At 46.6% G+C, this 23,169-nt stretch overlaps 1 protein-coding gene across 14 annotated transcripts in view; it reads left to right on the forward strand.

Moving 5' to 3' along the window:
- Pard3 (par-3 family cell polarity regulator) overlaps positions 1 to 23,169 on the forward strand; it is a 516,377-nt gene that overhangs the window by 340,483 nt on the left and 152,725 nt on the right. For 11 of the 14 annotated variants that reach the window (XM_038312958.2, XM_038312952.2, XM_038312953.2 and 8 more), the window contains one exon: positions 10,170 to 10,401. In XM_038312958.2, the coding sequence (XP_038168886.1) occupies positions 10,170 to 10,401 (232 nt within the window). Of the gene's footprint in view, positions 1 to 10,169; positions 10,402 to 16,575; positions 16,840 to 23,169 lie in introns of those variants that run through there. The other 3 variants (XM_038312960.1, XM_038312962.1, XM_038312961.1) reach the window with 1 other exon arrangement.

Raw genomic sequence — 23,169 nt, forward strand, 5'->3', positions numbered from 1 at the left:
TTGTGTTCTTTCTGTCATGACAGCCCTGGTCCTGCATCCTGGCCTCCGAGGGCCTGTACCCCATGGCTCCTTGTATTGCATCCATGTCTGGTAAAGAATGGGGCAAAGGGTACCCCTTTGTGTGACTCTGTTCTAACCACTTGTTGAAATGACGATGCCACATTCCCACTGAATGCTGCTTTAAAAGAGGACCATTGTCTGAGCCAAGGGTGTCTGGCTAGGCAGGCATCCCAGGAAGATGTGGGGCCCTTTGTAAAACATGTGTGAGCCATGGTGTCACCAGTGATGGTATCAGCAGTGCGACAGGCCCAGGCTGTGGCTGGGGTAGAATAGATGGCAGGTGAGAAGTGTCCCCAGGAATACTGTGGTCCACTTTCCCTGCTAGCAGGCCTCACATGCTCCTTGTGATTGCTCCTGTCTGCTTCGTCATCCCTGCCAAGAACTATGTTCTGTAGTTCCAACTATGGGAACCTCTCTACTTGCCTCTCTCCTGCTGTACTGAAGCCATGGTACATATCAGTAACCCCAAAACTTACTGGGTTGAGAGAGGAGGATCACGGTTTCAAGGCTAGCCTGCGCTACATATCTTGGAAAAGAAAGAGGACAGCAGCATTGCTCAGTTTGTAGAGCGCTGGTGCAGAGCCCACATGAAGCTCTGGATTCCATCCCCAGTGCCACATAAAACCCCGTGTGGTGGCACGTATCTGCAGTCCCAGCACTCAAAGGTGGAGGCAGGAAGGTGAAAACGTTCAGGTTCATCGTTGACTGTACAGGAAGTGCCACACCATTGGGCAACACTCAACACTCAGCCACAACAGTAACAAAAACCTGGCTAGAGCTGAGAGTGCACTGGGAAGGAAATCACATCTAAAGTGTCTTATCAAATCTTCATTTACGATTATTTTAGAGAGAAAAAAATATTTAACTGTATTTGTCCCTGATCACATTTAGGGAATAGATGTTCAAATGCTGCTTTTCTGTCTCTTAGTCCTAAGATTTTTCCCCCAACACGAGCTAAATCCCAAAGGGGTATGCTAATGATTCCAAAGCCACCGTAAAGCGTTTGAGAATGGGTTATAAGCAGTGGGGCCTAGAGCTGATCCGGAGACTAAAAGACCCTAACTGGCTGGGGCTGATTCGACTCCGTAGAAAACCAACCCAGTGAACGTTGTGGTTACATCGCTTTGTAGGGCACAGGTTGTTGGTGAGAACAGGCCGTGAAGTGAGAATAGGGGCAGCGGGCAGTCAGGGGTCTCTGGGCACCGTGCCTTTGCTCCGTGGTCTTGGGGGAAGTGCAGAAAGAACTCGAGGGCCATTTCTGGGAAGCCATGTCTGACGTTGGTGTGCATAGTCCTGGTGAGAGTACCAGGAGGGGTGTGAAGAGGTGGGAACGGGGACCAGAGAGGTGGCTGGTGGGCCAGTGGCCCGAATTCTCACCCGAAGCACCCGTGTGTAAACTGAGTGTTAGCAGCAGACTTCTGGACAGTGCAGGGAAGGAAGGGGCAAGAAAGCTGTGGGGGTCACAGGCAGCCCATTCATGAGGTCCAGTGAGATACCCCCTCAAAATAAGGTAGAAAGCAATTGAGACCTCTGACTTCCACATACAGAGACGTGCCTGGGTGCAGGAATAGACGAGATCACAGGCAGACTGCTTATAGACAAATAACACAGTAGCTCAGGTTAAGACGGCTCCTGATAGTGCCAGTGAAGGAAGAAGCTATGCTTATGTTCTCAGCACTGCACACGCTATGACAGGTGAAGATGCATTTCTCCACTTAGCATTCAGAGTCACGGACCTTGGTCATCATCTCCCCACAGAGACACACGACCACTGTGCTGTCTTAATTCCCCCTCATGAAATCTGATGTCATTCCTTCCCACTCAGTCCTGAGCCCTCTTTATCTGACGCTAGAAATTGCTGTTGGAGGTCTCTCTGTAAACGCTGGCAGCATTCAGTTTTGATCTGGGGTTATGGGCATGCGTCACTGTGCCCATCTATCCTTGGACTGCCCACACGATCTGTGTTGTGTAGCTCGTGTCTCCTAATGATGGTGTGTGTTTCCCTCCAACCTTACTTGTGAACACTACTGTCCTTTTCCTTCCTTCTTCAAGGGCCTTTCCCCTAAACAATCTACTTTCTATTTGTGTTTGTGATGCTCTGACCATCAGGTAGAATGTACTATTTTCAGTATAGGTTTAATTTTTATTTTTATTGTTGCTGTTGTTTCTGCTTTGCAGGACTGAGCCTCAACGCAAATGCTCTACCTCAGAGCTGACCCCCACACCAAAGTTTTGTTTTAACATTAAGAATATCCGTGCATTTCCTGAAATGTGTTACATTTCCTAGATGTTAGAAACATCTCCTTTTGGAAGACAGACATTCTGATCTCCTGGAAGGAGAGAAACACACAGCCGCCTTTCCAGAGTGTCACTAACCTTCACTTAGGAACCCGCCTGCACACTTTCATATTGGTTTTCATTTATGGTCTGAACCATGGCTGAGATCTCTTCTTTGACACAATAATAATAGTAATTTGTGGGTTATTAAAACATATATTGGCATTAAGCTCACTCGTTGCTTAAAATCAAAAGAAAAAAAATTGAGACAGAATCTCACATATCCAAAGCTGACCTTGAGCTTCATTATAGTCAAGGATGACCTTAACTCTCTGATCCTCTGTCTTCCAAATGCTGAGATTATGGCCGTGTGCCACCGTGTCCAGTTCATGTGGCACCAAGGCAAACACTGCACCAATCCACTTCCAGATCTGTATCCACTGTCTTCAAATGAGATTTCAGATGACAACTCCCACAGTGGAGCCTTGGGTGCTGCTGCTAGCATTTAAAGTTCACACAGATTTCATTTGGTGAGAATCAGTGACAGGCAAACCTTTATTGTCGTGACTCATTGTTCCTGTCGGTAGAGAGGACGCGTGACCAGCACCACTTTACTGTAAAGATCCACTGGACACCAAGAACAAATCTGCAAGGACTGAGCATGTTGAGTGTGTGGGCCTCGTGGTGCCTGCTCAGCAGGGCACATGGGAGGCGGAATGACCAGCTGTGTAGTCAACAGTCTACCACGGTCTTTGGGAACATCGTGGAAGATGGATGAGAAAAGCTTAGAAATTAAAGAATAATTGGGAATAAGTCATGAGCTCCTTGGAAAGGCAATTCTGTTGTTCCTGACCCTCTACCAATACACACCTTAAGCTCTTTTATTTTAACGAAATAAGCTGTTTTAAGTATAGAGTGTCTGTGGTCATTCATTTGAACTCTTCTCCTTTGGTAGCACCAGGGGTTGTTACCTCTTTTGTTGATGTCTTGCCCCTTCCCAGCCATTATATTGGCTCTTTATTTTGTTAGGTGTTGTTTGTTTGCTTGCTTGTTTGAGAAAGGAGCCCATATAGCCCAGGGTGACCTCAAATTACTGGGGTCACAGACATGTGCCCCCACACTCATCCTCTGTCAGTGACTTTTCCATCACCCACCTCAGGAGAACTGCTTCTCCAGGCTCCACATTTCCTTTTCGCCTTGAACATGTGTGCTCCACACCCCCACCCCCACCGCGCTCAGAAGAAGCCAGCTATTTTCCTTGCCAAGAGCTCATCATTCTAATGTTAAAAGTCAAGAGTCCAGAACGGCAGATTCTGTTACTCGATACCATCTGCATCTCTAGCTGTTCATTTCCTACATCTTTTTCTCCCTTTCCTGAAGTCAAAATAGTCAGCTAAAATAAGAACCAATGATAATATTTATGTTCTCAGCGTGTTCAGTTCCTGCAGAGGCTTTGCGGGGCCTTGGAGTCCAGTCCTTGATGATTTCTCCTTCAGCATTATTTATCTCCCACTCTTCCACTGAGAGTTGGTGGGCAGTTGATCTGCCAGGTTTAGCAGAGTTTTTCCTTCCTTGAGTGTGCACGTGCGTGTGCGTGTATGTTTGAATGCATTCACATGTGTGCATCTGAGTGTCTGGGATGGAGGGCAGCCTCAGGTGTCCTCTTCAGTTGCTTTCTACCGAGGCAGGGACTCTCACTTAACCTACAGCTCCCCAAAAGTGGCTGTCAGTGAGCCCTAAGGACATCTTGTCTCCCTGTCCACAGAGCAGAGATTACCAGAATGCGTCACTGCACACAGCTTCTTTAAAACAGACTCTTCTGGGGCTTGAACTCGTATCTTCATGCTTACACAGCAACCACATTCCCACCTGAGCCTTTCCTCAGTCCCAACTCTACCTCGTTTTTAACTTATTTAAGGCAATTTAAACTTGTGACGCTGGGGAGTCGTCCAGGAAGAGCGTGATATTTTTCCTCTGTCTTCCCATGTGAATTTAAGTCGCTTAAGAATCCATCTCCTTACTGTGAAGCTTTCCTATTCTCTGCGTAGATCTTCATACATGAGAACAGGACATGGTTCCTTAATGCAACAGATTTTATTTGCCAGTGCTCTTTAGTCCTGGCCCTCAGAGGAGTGTGCCTGTTGAGTGGATATAAAATTATAAGACAGATGTGGCAGTGTCTTATCTTAAATCCCAGTACTTGGGAATCAGAAGCAGGTGGATCTCTGAGTTCAAGGCCAGCCTGGTCTTATAGAATGAGTTGCGGAGCAGCCAGGGCTACACAGAAACTTTGTCTTGAAAACCAACAACAAAAAGCGTTCTAGTTTTAGTTTGGGATCTCTCTGTTTATGTATCTTCGACAATTTGTCTAAACCTAGAAATATTTCCAGAACTGCCTTAAAGGACATTGTCTACTATCCTTATGTTTTTGATGCATAACTGTAGCTATTTTACAGCTATTTTAATGTCTGCCTTATGCCATGTCCACTTGCTTTTAGCCGTATTTAATAGTAAAGTTGACTCCACACTTAAATGATAAAGAGATGCAGTGTTTTGTACAGCCAGGCCGCTGTGGGATTATTAGCCCACAGCCCATCTGTGTCATGAGACTCAGTGTCTTTCCTCCCTGTCTGCTCCTCTGTCCACAAGGTACTTTCACAGTTTCCCTTCTGTACCCAGCAGAAGCAAAGGATTCAGTGTGACAGGGCCATGCCAGGTGCAGTGACCTTGGTACTCCCATGTCTGCAGGAACATAGCTCCCATAGGCTGCTTTAAGCTTAATGAATCCACCCCTTGGCGCTTGGTTACATTCTGGACACAGTATGAAATTATGGAAGCAGAAAGGGAGAAATGAATTTTGAGAAAGCAAGCAGCAGAGCTCGTTACAGCAGCAGCATTGGTTCGAGTGAGAGGAAATGGTGGTTGTTAGCTGTGTGCTGGGAGTCAGCACGTGTTTGTGGTAGCCAATGATGGTTGGTAGCCGTGTGCTGGGAGTCAGCCTGTGTTTGTGGTAGCCAAAGTGACACGCTTTGTCCACTGCCAGAGCTGTAGAACCTGGATCTCCCTCTCAAACCTGAGGTCTTTTCTCCATAACCATTAATGCTCAAGTGGTTAGACTTTTCTAGACTTTCCAGTGACCCAGTCTTCACAGGCTGCCTTTCCGAATTGAGGAGCTCAGTTTGTCACGTGGCCTAGAATTTTAATTGCGCCACATTTGCATCTGCTGAAAACAGAGTGATTAGGTGCGTCTTAATTGCAGAATGACTGGCACATCAGAGGGGATAAGCAGCTTCCCGGTTTACCTTTTGAAAAAGGAATGAGCAAGTGTCGTCTTTACAGTAATCACCGAGGAAGGGGCTGAGAGTTCGGTGCCAGGGGCACAATCAGACAGAGGACCATGAGGAGTACAACAGGGTTTCTGCTTGTTCAGGAGATAGCGTCTTCCTTTGTACCGGCTGTCTGTAAAAGTCTGTGGAGATAGGCAGGATCAAAGTGGGAAACAAGAGCATTTATGCTACATTTAAAATACTGCATTACCTAAATATAAATTCATGATTGATTTTATACTGAGATGCATTATAGGAGCAGAACGGAGCAAGTCACTTGCTGCTGGTGCATTGCTGGCGTTTTCTCAGTAGAGTTATTGTTCACATGAGTATTTCTTTTTTGCATTTTCTTAGCTTAAGGGAATAAAATATCTCATAACCCTTACTTTATATAAAGCTAGTCCTAAATATGTAGACATAGGTTTTAATCTTACCATCCAATACATCTGTGTCTTTAATCACATATATGTTTTTCACAAGTTAAACACACGTAACCAATTTTATCTGAGCTTTTTTTTTTCTTTAAGCATTTCCACATAGGAACAGGGTGTAGTGGGAAACTCTTTTTGTTCTGAGTTTAAGTGTATATAATGTGACTCTATAAAAGAACATCTTATGTTTGTACATATGAAATTCCATATTGCTAAATATTTTTAATTAGTTGGCATTCAAAGACATTGATGAGATCATCATGCCCCCCAGCAGCTTTTCTGTGATGAGATATTACCTAAATCTGAATGCTTAGAACAAGAGTAAAGAGTCCTCAGATGTGCAAGGATCATTTCAACAGTGTGTTCGCTTGGGGCAGCAAAGTGAGGTAGGAGCTTTCATTTCATAAAATGAGATTACAAGAGCGGAGTTAATAAATCATTTAATACTTTCTCTGTTTCATCCAATTTAGGAAATAAGTTGTATTACATACATGAGAAAATCATTCTGAGTATGGAAAAGAATTGGCACAAACATTCCTTCAGCATATAGTGAGTTGTGAAGGCACCATGTTTATCCTGTGATGGAGCCAAGAGAAGACATATGCCCCCTGAAGTCCTGCCAAAACTATTAGGCAGAAAACCGACCGTATTGCTACCATACTCCATTCATGATTTATGATAATGGTTGCTGTGGAAGGCTAAATCATTTACATTTATTGAGTTCTTCTTTTGTTTTAGACATTACAGAGGGTCGTAAAATCTATTAGAAGATGTACATAGTTCAAACGGTGATAGCACAAAAATGTACCTGAAGCCAGACAGAGGTAATTCAAGTACACTGGGTATCTATGCCATAGCTTGATTATGGCTCATTTTATGAGGCTTTGTTGGAGGAGAACAGGCATTTTTTTTCTGCAGGCAGAGGAATTGTGTTCAGATGCTGGATCCAGGCGTGCTTGGGAAGTCAGTGTTTGGGCCAGTATCTTTCATTTCCATTGGCCTTGCTTTGTAGCTATTGCCTGCATCTTTTTTTTCAGGAGTGAAGAGCATGGGAGACAGACATGTAGGGACTGCATTTGAGACGTGTGATAATAAAAGATTGTGCATGGGATGGAAGTTTTTCTCACAGTTTGTTCCCAAGCAGGACTCACAGAAATAGCCACTAGCTTCCATTCATCCTGTTACAGTATTTCAATATACGTAGGCTTTGAAATTCCTGAAAATTATTTGCTGGTCATTTGGTCAATTATCACAAATTTGGAACCACACCCATTTCCAAAAGGGTTAAAGTGCAATGGCCTGTATGGGTAGAACGTAGCCACGTTCAGAGGCTTGAGACAGGACCCTGAACTCTACGGCAAGCTGCAGCTGCATCCCCTTAGACTGCTCTTCCCTGAAGTGGTGTGGGTATGTATAGTAAGCTCCAGGGTAGCTTGTAGGCGGACTTTTCCCTGTCCTGACAGCCACTCCCAAATAACCACTCAGAGACTCGTTATTAATTATAAATGCTGGTAGCTCAGGCTCATTATTAGCTAACGTACATTTTAAATTGACCCATATTTCTTATCTACCCTCTGCCACGTGGCAGTACCTTCTTTCAACATTCATCTTGCTTCTCTCTGCATTTAATTGAGATCCTGAGACCCTGCCCCTTTTCTTTGCCCTTCTTATTCCTCTTGGTTTGGCTCTCTTACCTAACCTCTCCCTGTTCAGCTATTGGCCAGTCAGCTTTTTTATTAACCAATGAGAGTTTGTTCCATGGGAGCAGCTGGCCAGGATCTTTGTCCTGTGTTATGTGCTCATCATGAAACTCAAAGCCCTTAGTTCAGCATTATGTGTAAGGCTACAGATTCTTTGTCTACTTGCAAATGCTAACTGGCTTCTTCTGACAAACTCCCTTGGTTAATATCTGCATCTCCACAGAGAGGAAAAGAAGCGCATTTTCTGAGGCTTTTTTGTTTGTTTGGTTGGTTCGTTTTATTTTGAGACAGGGTTTAGTGTACCTAAGGCTAGCCACCGTTACAATGTAGCTAACCTACATTGTAGCTTTTAAAAAACTACACTGTGTCTGTGTGTGTGTCAGAATGTAGGTCTGTGCCCATGTGCACGTGCAGGTTTAGGTGCCCACAAAATCCAGAAAGGGGCATCCGTTACTCTGAAGTTAGGTCAGGTGTTTGTGAGTAAGTCTGTTATCTTTTAATTATGCCTATGTGTATGGATCTGAATATGTGGAAAGATACCTTTGTGGAACAGAAGTAGTGGATCCCTTTGGAGCTAGATTTACAGATGGTTGTGAGCCAACCAGTGTGGTGCTGGGATCCAAACTCAGGTCCTATGAAAGAGCAGGGCAGTATCTTAACCCCACAGCCATCTCTCCCGCTCCTGTGTCGGGACTTTGGCCGTGTCTAGGGATTGACTTTCTGAAAGAAGAAATATACTGACTTCTATTTAAGGTGTGTATCCCATAAGAAGAATTCTTCACCTTGCTTTTTGCCTCTTGCACTCTACAACTGGTGTCTTGAAAACAATGCAGAGTGGTATTGCTTGGGCATGCCATCATTTCATAGACTAGTTAGTCTCAGTGTTTTGAGGATTTAGTTAATAGCAGAAATCTGAGCTGCCTGGATGAAATGCACAGGATATCCATTGTGGTCCTAGGCTCTTGGTTCTTATATCATTATCCTGGTGTCCTATGGCCAGGCTATTGATGTGATTTGCAGCCCACAGAATTTAGAGGGCACTTAGTTGTCACATTCTGCTCCATTTTGCTCTAAGACCAAGAACATAGGATCTATCTATGTTGGAAGCTGGAAAGAAGTCGCCTTAGGATTCAGGAGTGACATGAAGTCTGCATAATCTTTACTCTGTGTGTTTGGAAGATAGATTGACACCTGGATCTCAGGACTGATTTCTTATAGTTACTATATGTGGGCCTCTGTGTCTCTCCGGGCAGTCACAGTTCTTTCAGTAGGAGAAACCTATGACCGTTGCTCGTCATTCTTTAGCCTGTAAAGCGCCGAGGGTATTGGAGCACCCTGGACCGTGAACAGGCTGGCCCGTGGAAGGGCACGTTGTTATCACTAAGGCCATTGGTTCTCATGGATCATCGGCCTCCACGGCTGTGGGGCAGCATTGAGCGGACGGCCCCGCGGCTGAAGTGCTTGCCGTAGAAGCATGGTTTTCAGTTCTGTCCCCAACACCAGCATAAAAAGATGCGCTGTGCCTGTGTGACCTCAGCCTGGGAGACAGGTGGGAGGATTCCCTGGGACTTGCTGGATATCCATCTAGCCTGCTTAGCAAACTCCAGGCCAGTGACAGATACTGTCTCAGCATACGAGATGGTCAGTGCATGAGGAACAAGAGCTGAGGCTGACCTTTGGTCTCCTCACGTGGACACATATGTCGTCACCTATGCACTCATGTCTTCTCATGTGAACCTGGACACACACACACAAATGTGTATAGTGATTGTGTCCACTATGTAGCACACACACACACACACACACACCCGTACCGTGATTGTGTCCGCTATGTAACAATGTCACACTCACTCACTTACATGTGTTGCTAGCCTTCCCCAGTAACCACATGAAGAGAGCCTGAAAACCTGTTATCTCTAGAAACCACAAAGTCTATTCTTCTGGACTCAAAAACCATAGATGAGTGTATCAGGAAGCTTGGTGCTGGAAGTTCATGCTGACATGGTTGTCGCCAATGAGCAGGTATAAGATGGGTCCAGGAGTGTCTGCAGCATCTTTAACCAAGAGGGAGAAAGCACAGAGGGGAGCATGGCATCATGCTGGGTCTGTGGGTTCCTGCTGGGCAGACTCTGTAGCAGTGAAAGCGCCATGTTTGCAGGCCCCGCCAGGAAGCTGTCCTCTCCTGCCCTAGTGTCCTATCTCCCTGAAGGACTTGTCAGTGCAGTGAAATCACCATATCACATGTCCCTTTTGATTTTGCATGTGGTCCCAGTCGATGGGAGGTGCCGTCTGCTGTAGAAACCGTGGGAGAGTGACGTGTCCTTATGTTGTTGCCGGGGCTCACTGTATTCTTTCTCTTCTTTTCCCCGTTCAAGTGGAAGAAGACACAGAAGAGAGCTCGAGGTCAGGGAGGGAGTCCGTATCCACATCCAGTGATCAGCCTTCCTACTCTCTGGAGAGGCAAATGAATGGGAACACAGAAAAGAGGGACAAGACCGATAGGAAAAAGGACAAAATGGGAAAGGAAAAGAAAAAGGACCGGGAGAAGGAGAAGGAGAAGTTGAAAGCCAAGAAGGGAATGCTGAAAGGCTTGGGAGACATGTTCAGGTAAGTATTCATAGACAAGCAGGTGCAGTCCTGGGCAGAGTCTTCAGTTGCCCAGCAATGGGATGTGTTCCAATATAAACCTGCTCAGGAGGTGATGTGCGGCGGCAGGGACCCAGCTGCTCTAGCCTGCTACTCAGGGTACACTTCCTTAAGGTGTGGCACGTGACTGTAGGTGACTGAGGTTGACAGGAAGCACCTCTCTGGGTGAGCCTAAACTCTTATCTCCCTTCTGGTCTTAGCTGCTGCGTTTTCCTTCCTTAGCGGTTGCACTGTGGTTATTTTGAGCTCTTTTAGCTGCCTTCATCGTGGTGTCTTGCCAACCCACAGCGGTGGCGAGGAAGCAGGGACTCTTTCTTCCTCCCTCTGCCTGCAAAAGGCCCTTGGAGAAAAGAAAGCCTATTAAAGTGTTGTTTGTTCTTTTTGTGTGGGAACAATGGTTCATTATTTAAATTTAACACAGAGCTCAAGTTAGTCGTAGCATTTAAAGGCTCATTAATAACAAGTCTAATAAAAAATGTTACAGATAGAGCTTCAATTAAGCTATGTTGATTAATTTAATACCTATTACATCAGTCTGTAAAGATTTCATTAGATGTAGTCTCTGGCTGTTTCTTGACAGTTGGTTTTGTCCCTAAATTATACTCTAGGGTTACTTAGTGTATCATGCCTTACAGCTTGCTGCAGTATACCGCAGTCCCCATTGATATTCATCTTAGGCGAATTCAGAGACTCGGGTATCTAATGTTAAATGTGGAGGCGGTGACTCGGGTATCTAATGTTAAATGTGGAAGCGGTGAGTGCTACATACAGCAATGCCGTGTTTCAAATGGGAGGTGTCCCGTGCACACAGCTTCCGGCTTTTCAACATATTGTTGTCCTGCATTGCGAGTCCCTTCTTTTTAATTAGTTTTTAATTCTAAAGCGCGAATATGAGTCTTTGTTTTCCTAGAATTCTTTTATTTATGGTCCTCAGATTGGCCTCAACCCGAAGGCTACAGATACAGTCTGTGGTCCTCACGGCGGTGTGTTCTGTGGGTGTCTGATGGGTCAGGCCTGGGGGAGAATGAAAGTGGAGAACTCACACTGACTCTGGCTGGCCTGTCTGCGGCCTCCGCTTTGATATACAGCAAACTGCGTGTTTGCCTTCCACCCCCGGAACCTTGGCATCGCCATTTTTTTCATGCAAGCTTTTCTTGTTAATATGCTGCTCTTTCTAACTATGTTTTCTCCCTGATGATCTTTCTTCATTATATTGCATATTGCATGCCCATACATATTTATAGGGTGAGATCGTTCTAGCTGCTACTAGATTCCAGCTCCCGTGATGCCGCAGGGAGCAGGGGGTTCGTTCCACTTTTGCCAAGAGGCAGCTCATAATCTGGCACCCTCACACTACACAGTAATGAGGCTGCCACCTATCAGTACCATCTTGGGCAATCTGCACTGCTGTCTTCCTCAGTGAGACAGGAAGAGGTGGAGGAGACCTGCCCCAGGCGTGTGACCGTTTCAGCCTGCAGCTCTCACTGAAAACTAACAACAGCCTGTTCATGTTCCTTCACCACCAACATTCACACAGTAGATCCAGGGTGTTCTCTCTCTCTCTCTCTCTCTCTCTCTCTCTCTCTCTCTCTCTCTCTCTCTCTCTCTCTCTCTCTCTCTCTCTCTCTCTCTCTCTCTCTCAGATTTGTTTTATGTATATGAGCACTCTGCCTGCATGTACACCTTTATGCCAGAAGAGGGCATCCGATCCCACTAGAGATGGTGGTGAGCCACCATGTGGTTGCTGGGAATTGAACTCATGACCTCTTGAAGAGCAGCCAGTGCTCTTAACCGCCCAGGGCTCTGTTCTTAATGGGAAATAACAGATAAAGTTCCAGCTTGAAGGACTATTTTCATTATAAGTGTCCTTTGTCTGCAGCTTGCGGCTTCAGGGATAGGACTCTCCACTGTGGGTCTGTGGAGGGGATGGGAGCCTGAGGAGCAGCGTCTGTGAGGGGAGGAACAGCTTTAGGGAAAAAAGTCGGCCCATTTGGAAACTCACAGGCCGACATACTGCACTAAAGGTTTTTGTTTTCTTTTGTGAAACTGAGTTCACATTCTCCCAATGTTTAAGAATGGCTAGGAAGACAGTCGGTCCCAGGCACATCAACTTTCATGGGTACCTGTAGTTGACGGCTTATGGAGTTAGTCCCCATTGCCCAGATTTCAGAAACTGCAAAACACTAAAGTACAACCATTATTAAAAGCAAATTACATTTGAAAAGCGAAGGTAATGCATGTTCAAAGTTCATCACTTGTTAATTATTTTAATGTATACTACAATCCCTGCTTCTGAGATGACTAGCAGTAGGCATGTCTGCATGCTGTGGGTTCCATGCTGCTGCAATGTCCTGCCTGGCTTATAGACAGTCATATACACACCTCTAAATCAACCCTAGGGAGGCCAAGGATCTCACCAGACAGAGTTGGTCTTACTCCACATGGGAGAATATATTGTGTCTCTGGGTAGGATCACAGCATCTTTTCTGCCTGGAGCATGGATGAGATCTATGTCTACACTACTACTTCAGCTCTTTCTTGATTATGCTTGCATAATCATAAAAAGGCTTTGTGTGTATATGTTGTGTGTGTGTACATGTGCACACCTGCACACGTGTGTTGTCTTATCTTGCCTTCTCTCTATTATTAGAATTGTGGAGCCTCATTAGAGTTTTCAAACATTTTATTGATTATTTTTAAAGATTCGTTTTATGTGTTATGTTTTGCCTGTGTGTATGTATGTGCACGGTGTGACTGTCTGGTACCCATGGAGGTCAGAAGAGGGTTCCTGGATTCTCAAAAACTGTAGTTTTGGAAAGTTCTGAGCCACCATGTGGGTACTTGGAATTGAACTCCAGGTCCCCTGCAAGAGCAGTAAGTGCTGTTAACCACTGAGCCAGCTATCCAACTACAAGTTTTCAAGCATTTTCAATGCCTTCCATGCCTGCTGGGTTGAGAATTGGAGACTACTTAGCCCTTTGGTTCTGTGGAATTCCCTAGGCCCTGCACCCCTTAAACTCCATACTGAATGTAGTAACACCTTGAAATGAGTTTCTTTCTTTCTCTTTGTTCTTTGAGTGAGGCAGGGATACAACGCCCTTAGCAGTACATGGCACTTCTAAAGAATAGGTCAGAACTTGTGTGTATGCTTTCTCTGAAGCTTACAGAGGTTCGGGGGTTCAAATATGGTAGCGCGTGCAGGACTGAAGTGCAGTGCAGCCGCAGGTCTCTGTACTGTTCTTTCTGTTGTCTTGTGGTTTCCATAACAGCAACAACAAAAAAGGCTGAGAGGACAGGGACATTAAGGTCGGGAGTCTAGGCGTGGTGGGAGTTCACATGGAGGCCAGAGGGCAATCTGGAGGGTCCGTCCTCAACTTTCTTACTGAAGCAGGGTCTTCTGCCACTCACCGCTGCATCCGCCCAGCCACCTGCTTTGTGAGCTGCTGGGGATTCTCTGTCACTGCCTCCCATCTTGCCATGTGTGCACCCGGATGCACACAACTGTACCTGACTCTCCATGGGTTTGGGGATCTGAACTCTGGTCCTTATGCTTGTACAGCAAATACTATACCTACTAAGCTGTCTCCCCAGCTCAGGAGTCCAGCTTTTTAGTTGATGTAGTTCCTTTTGCTCTCAGTTTAATTAATTAAATACATAAGCTTTCCTTTACAGTGAGGAGGCTCATAGTTCTCATCTGCCCATACACTCTCATTTTCTCTGTCTCCCTCCTCTTGACACACACACACACACACACACACACACACACTCTGGACACACATACTCACATAAATGTATACATGCATGCATGTATTCTTCCTACCCTGAGTTACCTAACATTTTTTTTAAAGATTGATTTATTTATTTCACGTGTATGGGTATTTTGACTTCATGCATAGATATGTGCACCACATGCATGCATGATGCAAATGATCCCCTGCAACTATAGACAGTTGTAAGCTGCTATTGGGTGTTGGAAATTGAACCTGGCCCTCTAGAGGTGCATCCAGTCTTCTTAAGCGCTGAGCCATCTCTCCAGCTCCAGTTTTGATTAAATATAATGTGGGTCAAATTTAGAGACTGTGAGTCAAGCATAGTAGCATATGCCTTTAATCTCAGTCTTTGAGAGGCAGAGGTAGGCAGATTTCTGTGAGTTTGAGGCCAGTTTCATCTATATAGTGAGTTTCGGGACAGCCAGGGCTCGGTCGAGAGACCCTGTCTTAGATCAAAACAACATCAGAGGGGCTGTGTTTTAAGAATCCGCTTGCAAAATGGATGGTGGGTGTCCATCACCCACTGCCATGTCCCAGCCATAAGGTCTCCTATTTCTTATATCGAAGGGTCACAAGTATTCTTTAATTGTTGACAAATAGCTCCAAGAGCAACTGTTTAGTCATATGAACACCTCCTCAGTTTGCCAGTCATGGAGTTTGTGAGATATGACGGCTAGCTGCCTTGAGTTAGTTTTAAATCTCTAGTTTAAGTAGATGAAGACTCCAGTAGCAGACGTGGAATGCCTCGTGTTTGTGTTAGCTTCTCGTACACATGGCATCTTCTTTAGCATAAGTGGAGCACCCCTGCCTCGATTCCGATGGCTTTGTAGGTAAGAGGCTTGGCTGAGCAGGTAAGCGGGGTGCCTGAGTATAACTGTCCTAAGGACGAAGTGCCCAAACCAGGGGACGTTAGGTTTAGAAGAGGTGAATGTTGAGCTCTCAGATTCTAGACCTGAAAACGTTCGGAGAACTCTGCTGCTTCCTGGGGTTTCACTGTAGAAGGAGCGAGGGAGGCGGTGCTGTCCGGTGAGTGCACGGGCACATGCAGGGGCAGCAGCAGCATTTTGAACCTTATTTTGACCTTGGTCTCCATCTTGACAAAGATATTAGCATCTAGCTACTGAAATCCTGTCTTGCAGATATTAATAATTAAGGGATGTGTTGCTCTTTTTATCAGTTTGATATGCTTTGCTGGAAAATTGGATCTGTTATGTGCCTGTGGAGAACTGTAGCTGTCCCTGATGGAAGGTTCTTGGGAACAACCTGACTATACATATCTCTGTGTTATTACTTTTTGTGTTGTTTGTTTATTTGTTTTGCATGGGCGTGCAGGAAGGCTTTGGTGGTCATATGCATGTGGTGTGTTAGAGAGAGAGAGGAGAGAGAGAGAGAGAGAGAGAGAGAGAGAGAGAGAGAGAGAGAGAGAGAGAGAGAATGGGGGGTCCCTTTGTATGTGCATACAGAATCAAAAGGTCAGCACTGAGTGTCTTCCTCAATAGCTTTGCTATACTATTTCCTCAATATCCATATTGAGACAGGGTCTCTCACTGGGACCAGGAACTTGCTGTGTCAACCAGACTGACTGGCAAGTGAAGCCCTTAGATCCTCATTTCTTCCCTTCCTCAGCACTGGGATTATTGGCTTGTGTAGCTATGCCCAGCTTTTTACATGGGTGCAAGCACGTTATCCACTGACCCATGTTCCTGGACCCTTGTTTGCTTTGTAAGACAGGCTGTTGCTTTGAGGCCCAGGTTGGATGTGAACCTTTGGAGCCTCCTCTGCTTCCTGTTTCCACCCTCTCTGAAGCTAGGATGGCAAGTGAGGTTTATGACAGTGGGAAAACCTATCCTTGTGGGAAGCAAGAACAAGGCTTCAGTGTTTCTTTAAAGTTTCAGACATTTATCTCTCTCGTCTGTGCACATGTGTGTACGCATGCATTCAGTGGCACATATGTGGAGGTCGGAGGACAACCTGTGAGAGTCTGTGAGTCCTAGGGATGTAATCGAGGTCATTGGGACTGGCAGCAGCGAGCACTTTTGCTCACTGAGCCATCTCACTAATGTCAGAATTTCACTAAAAACCGAATCCTCTCATTCCAGTTACAACAGCCACACGTAACGTGTCACATTGCTTGACTTGAATCTGGAAGAGAGCATAGGGAACCAGGTGTGAGATGTCCGGGTAACCTCAGATCCACCGCTAGAGCTAGCTCCTGGGAAGTCATCACGTAGGATCCCAAGAGCAAGCCTCAGACCTCATTGGTGTGGCGTTGACGGCCACATCGGGCTTCTCAGGGAATGGCAAGTGCATGTGGCGGCTCCCTAACTGTGCTTACTAACCTTGTCTGTACGTGTTTCTCACCCAGCCTGGCCAAACTGAAGCCGGAGAAGAGATGAACAGCATGCCAGATTCAAACTGTTTTGAGCAGCACAAATTGTTCTTTAAAAGCTTGGTGGCGGGCTGCGGCTCAGTCTAGAGTACCTGCCCTGATTGAACAAAGCCCCTGGCCTCCATCCCCAGCACCCTAAAACCTGGGTGTGGTGGTGCATGCCTGTCCTCCCAGCACCTGGGACGAGGAGGCAGGAGGATCAGAAGTTCAAGGTCGTCCTCCACTTCATAGTGAGTTCGAGGCCAGCCTGGGATACACGAAATGTGTCTCAAAGAAGTTTTTTAAAAATCCAAATAATAAATTTACTTTCAATGAATTCTTAGCGGCTGTTGACGAGTTTTGTTTATGCCATCAATTTGGATGATTTGGTGATTTCTATTATAGTCAATTTGGAACTTTTGATAATGATTTCATGGTTGGGGGTTTAAGTTGCTGGTTCAGAAGACAGGGATGTGGGTTTTTTTCCACCTCTCAGGTTATTTTGTTTTGTTTTGTTTTTAAATTATCCACTTTTCTCAGTGGATGCAGATAGTCCTGTGTCTTTAGACATCAGGAGTGGGTACCAGTTGGATGATAGATCACTGGCTCTGAGATGACTGGTCTCCCACATAGCATGGCAACAAAGGGGACCCTGGACTGTGTTGGGGAGCAGGACTGGATTAGGGGGTGTGAGTGGCAGTCATCTCCCCACTGGGGATGAGAGAAAAGTACAAAGATCAGTAACCAAATGATTGGGCCTGAAGGGACCTCTTGTCACGGGTCAGTCCTTAGTTCGTTAGAGGCTCCAGAGAAACAAAGCAGTTAATGAAAGGGCTTTTAGGGTGGTAATATTGGCGGCTTCCCTCAGTACGTTGAAGGAGACCCACTTGTCCACACATGGGGTTGAGAAGGGCATACTGAGTAAGGATTGCTTCTACGAAGAGCCACCTGGCCTCACCATCTGCCCCTGTGCTGGAACCCAACTGTCTCCTGTTTAGGGTGAGCCTGGCTGCCCTGTAAGAAGCTTTGAGTCTCCGTCCACCCTAGAACACTCAGATACAAACTCTAGCTTCTGTCTCCTGAGGATGTGAGAACTCCCTGTCCTCATCAAACGTGAATATGAAGACAGAAGCCCTTCAGTAAAGGCTGGCCTGGAGTCAGTTTGGGTGGGCGAGGCCTTGAAGCCGCTCTGCTTCCGTGGACACATATAGCCCCCAACTCGCCCAGGAAGACCCTCACCTGGACCTTAAAGAGCAGGTAGAGCAGGTATTTCACCTTTGAAAAACCAGCAAGGCCTATGAGCTTGTAGGGCACAGGCCCAGTCTCCGCGTGGATTAAGGGGGCCAGGTTCACCCTGGTGAAATTAGATGGTGGCCTGTGCATTCCTCTAAAGATTTAAGGACTTCAATTAAAACACGTTACTTCAGGGCTGGGCTAGCTCAGTTGGTAGAGTGCCTGCCTTGCATGCACGAAGCCCTGGATTCAATCCCCAGCACCTCATAAACCTGGCATGGTGATACACGCCTATAATTTCAGAACTTAGGAGTTAGAGGCAGGAAAGGTAGACATTTAAGGTGAGCTTAGTGAGCTCAAAACCAGCCTGGGATACATGAATCCCTGTCTCAAAAAGATAAAAAAAATAAATAGAACAGAAAATACATTCACAAAACCATCCCTGTAAACAAAACACGGAGTGGCCCCTTGAAATGGAAAGAACTAGGACATAGACGTTTTTCATTGTATTTTTGTTTGTTTTTTATTGACTCCGCAACAGCGAATAACCATGTTTTATAATTGTTCAAACTGGGAAGGTTTTCTTGAGCTAAGTTCTGAATCTGTAAATCCCAAGGACTTAGAATGTGCTGCTTTTAATTCATATCAGAACAGGGTTTCCCGTTTCTTATCCCCGGAAAGTAAGTGTTAGATGGGGCTGTTAGCAATGGTGAGTCCAGGGCGCTGATCCTCATTTCCCATGTGTCCTTCCCCTCATTAGAGCTTTTAAGTGGCATCTTCTAACACCACAGTGCTGCCGGCTACGGAGCTGGCAGCTGCTGTCCTCTGCAGACCTACAGTGTGAACATAGTGTCCGCGTCAGAGGGTGGCACCTGCTTTGTGGTCTCTAGACAGGAAACCTTTCTGTAAAAGGAATTTTTTTTGACAGTTCCGAGATGCTAAGTCAATTTCAGTCCTAGACTCTATAGAAAATGGAATCTTTTCCCTTCAATTGACGTGAAAATTGAGGGCTAGTGACTATTCACTTTCTAATAACGCGGGGTAAATAAATGCTATCACACCACTGAAGGATGTGCTAGAGACAGGCTTTGTGGCGTTCACATCCGTGTGGTGCTTTTATCCGTGCCATTGGAGGCCCTTAGCTTTACCATTTAGTGTGATAGATCAAGTAGACTTTATTCCCAAATGTGTTTTTTCCAAGCCACAAATTATTACATAGAGTAATTGTTTTGTCCTCTCAAAGTACTTTTAAGGAAGCATCTAGAAGCCTGATGTCCTGCATAACTGAGCAGTGTATGGCTTTCTTCTGATGTGCATTTAATAATATTCCCTTTAAAAACCAAAGGTTGAATTTCCCATCATAGTTAAATAGCTCCGAGACTACTCTTCCTTTTGTCTTGCTCTAGGGTCCTGTAACCACCCATGCATTCAGTGGTGCTGAAAATCCTGGAGCTGGATTGTTCCTTGTTAGCCTGCTCTGGGCTCCAGTGCTAGCGGCTCTTTCTCCTTTGCCCTGCATCTTTCTTGCCTCATCACCCACGCCGTCCTGCATTCTACACTTGCATTTTCCTGCATTCTACACCCTCACTGTCCTGCATGCTACACCCATGCCGTTCTGCATGCTACACCTGCACTATTCTGCACCTGCACTGTCCTGCATTCTGCACCCACACTGTCCCGCATTCTACCACTCTCGTCCTGGAGAAAAATCCCTTAACTATACCCCCCCCCCCATCATCTCCTTGTTTCTCTTCACAACAAACCATGCTGTCTCCATTTTCCCCACACACTTCTCCCAGTCTTATGTAGCCCAGGCTGGACTCCAACTCCCTGTGCAGCTAAGAATGGCCTGGGACTTCCGAGCCTCCTGCCTATACCTCTTGAGTGCTGGGATGGCAGGTGTGTGCCACCACTCCCCCTTGATGTGGTGCTGGGGACGGAGCCCACAACCTTGTGAATGTCAGTCAAACATTCTCCCGAATAAGCCACATTCTGTGACCCTCCCATCCTCCTTTGAACCCTTCACTACGTCTCTGTCTGACCCTGCTCTGCACGACCCACTAGCAGTCCCCACTCTGCTCTCACTCTTCCCAGCTGTGCTGTCCCACCTGCTTTCTGCCCACTCTGCTTGCTTTTCTTCCTAACCCCATGTCATCTAGTCCTCTAGGCCTGGGCTTCTGCAGGACCCGCCCTTTCTCCCCTTCTCTATACTGTTTTCTTCCTTCCTTCCTTCTTTTCTTCAGGAGCACAGAGAGCTAGGATTTCTGGAACAGAGTCTTCGGGTTCTCAGGCTAGGCAAAAGACTCCCAAGCTTGTACCTCTAGCTGGGGCATCGCCTTTGAGTTCCGGTTGGGCAGTGCCCTCTTTGACATTCTTATTTGGTATGAGCTGATGGCTGCATGGTCCTCTGTCTGCACCCGAAGCTGTGTGTCCTTCCCCTATTGTGACTCTCTTCTTCACTTGATTAGCCAAAACTTTAGAATAGACCTTAACATCAAACCCTTGACTTGTGAATGTACAGAAGCCCATTTGGTTTGTTCCAGCTCCCTATCGATTGCCCCGGCAATGAATTTCCTGTACTGGTTCCATGGTGGCCACGGAAGGCAGCCTGTTAATGACCAGCGTCAGAAATGGAGCCTGGGAGGTGTCTGTGGGACAACCTTTGGAGCTGACTGGAGAGTGGAAGTAGGGGACCTGAGTGTCTGTGACCTTTTGGCCCTGCTTGCAGCCAGTGTCCTTCCTGGCTTGTGCAGCAGTCGTCCTGCGTGTCCTTGCGCTGGAAGCCAGAGCTGTAGTGTATCTCCTCTGCTCAGCACCACCCCCATAGACTTCCACATCACCTAATTCCAAGTGAAAATCTGAGTCACTGTCGCCAGAGGCATTGCCTGTGATGCCGGGGTCCTTCCTGCCTGCCATCTGTTGCTGGCTTCTTCTTCTCTGACATCACCTAGCCACTAAAACCTGCTCGCTCACTCTCTCTCTCTCTCTCTCTCTCTCTCTCTCTCTCTCTCTCTGTCTCTCTCTCTCTCTCTCTGTCTCTGTCTCTCTCTTTCTCTGGCTTTATTCTTGAATCTGTGATATTTTTGTTTCTCAGGGTGGTGGGTCCAAACTGCAAGCTGCCCTCTGCTCTGTGGCACTTCCTGCCACACTTTTTATTATAACGGACTTTTTTCTCCTTTTCACTGGTTGTTACGGATCGTGATCTACTTCCTCAGGTTCAACCTGACAATGGCAGGGAACATTAGCTTCTTTGCCCCTGTATCCTGGGCAGGCTGGTGCTCAGTCAGTACCCAATTCTTAACGGAAGCCAAGTGTGAATAAGCTGCCCCTTGACTTCCATCTCTCCCTAAGGCCTCTTCCACAGCCTCCAGGGCAGCTTCCCCTGGCTCTCTGGGACTGTTGGGAGTGTCGGGCCATAACATCACCTCAGTGGAGCCATCAAACATTGGCCCAGAAGCCAGGATAAACATAGCCCTGGTTCCTGGGTCATTAACTCTAAGTGGACTTTTTCACCCTACGCCATAAAGGGTAGCCTTCCAAGCAGGATCGTTACAGAACGATGACCTGGCAGAATGGCAGAGTCATGGGCATCAGAATCCCAGTGCCCGTCACAAACGAGAAGAGGGCTGGCTTTCCCTACTGCATTCCTGAGCTGGTCCTTGCCCACACAGTGATGGCCTTGAGAGACCCTCCTTTTGGCTGGCTTCCCAGAATTCCCTCTGCCATGTCTCCCTTTCCATGGCCAGTGTTTCCTAGCAACTTCCTAGATACCGCCAACCTGTTCCCTCACCACACGGTAGGTTGGCTTCTTTTAAATCCAGGCAGTGGTAGCAAGCATTGAGCAGATGCGGCCTGTTTAGTCAGCAGTAGACAGGGCAAGAGGGACACTCCTGACTGTCTGAAGGAGCTGTGCACTTCGCAGCAATGCCGCTGCCCCACTTGAAAAGAGGATGCCATGTCCTTACCTACCTTGCCCCGAGCTGACATCATACAGGGTGTTCTTATGCTCTGTAGACCTAGCACATGTTTTCTCTGCTGTAGGTAACCCTACTGATATACGTGTTCTCCAGCACAGCAGCCTTTACACAATGTATCCCAGGCGTGGTCCTTCCCGCTTGTTGGGCTGTTCGCAGCTCCCCAGGTGTGAGGGTTGTATGCTGTAGAGAGGATCAATTCAAGCATGGTGTTAATGCTACATTCGCCATGTGAGGGTCTTTCTAAGACTCAAAGCATCAGAATTCAGAAGATGGGGGTAGGATTCTTCCCTTTAAAAAGCCAAAAACCCTTGCTCAAAGCGTATGAGCAGCCCTTGAGGAATATGTTGGCATTGGGCCTGTTTCCCTCTGCATGGTAGTTCACACATGCAGGCACGTGTGCCTCGGCAACAGGGGGTGCTCTGGAGCTGTCTCCTTCTCCTGCAGACTGACCTGGAAGACTCACACTGCTGCTGTGTGGACTCAGCTGGGCCCTAGCCCCCTCCTGCAGCCCAGCATCTTCTGGCACTCCTAAATGAGGTGTGGTTTGACAGGGTGATGACAGCCACACCTCCTTAGTTTCTCTTCCCATAATATTTATAATACTTATATTGTAATTAACGCTCCCCACCCCCGGGCGCTCTGTCTCCTTATGGAACACTCTTCAGCTGGAAAAGGGAAGCAAAGGAGACCCCAGGATGTGGCTCAGTGAACGCATGCACGTTGCATAGATTCAGCGTGATGGTATATTTGCAGGGGGCCAAAGGCAGAAGGCTCAGAAGTTCAAAATCACCTTATGCTACATGAACTGCCTCAGAGACCTTATACCAAGAAAAGAAAGACAATGTCATAGTCTGGGTCTGCATAGCAACAGAAGGTTGAGAAGACACTTTCATAGTCTGGGTCTGCATAGCAACAGAAGGTTGAGATTAGCCGCGTTGACTGTAGATACCCTTTCTAGCTGTATCCACTCATGGTACTGTTTGTTATCATCCTTGCTCGAGGACCCCCATTTCTGGCCTTGTGGAAATGCAGGCCATGACTTCTTTGCAGGAAAAGCATTCCTCGCACAGCCTGCTGCAGCTGGCATTTAGCCGTCAGTCAGAGCTGCATGCTGAAGCTGGTGTACATCTGCTGAGAACATTTCTTTCTCTAACCCGCTTAATCCTCACCATAACCCTGGAAGGTGCTATTTTTAGCCGTGTTTTATGGCCAGAGAGACTAACAACACCCAGGATCAACGAAGTGACCTAACTTACCTGCTCACACCATGAAGTGAGAATAATGCCACACTGAAATCCGGCATTTTGCCCTGGAGCTAAGCCAGGTGCCAAGCTGGCCAGCCTTTTTGTCTCCTTTGGGGACCTCGCTGCCGGTTCTGTGT

The sequence above is a fragment of the Arvicola amphibius genome, chromosome 15 (genome assembly GCF_903992535.2).
Source record: "Arvicola amphibius chromosome 15, mArvAmp1.2, whole genome shotgun sequence".
Classification (NCBI taxonomy): Eukaryota; Metazoa; Chordata; class Mammalia; order Rodentia; family Cricetidae; genus Arvicola; species Arvicola amphibius.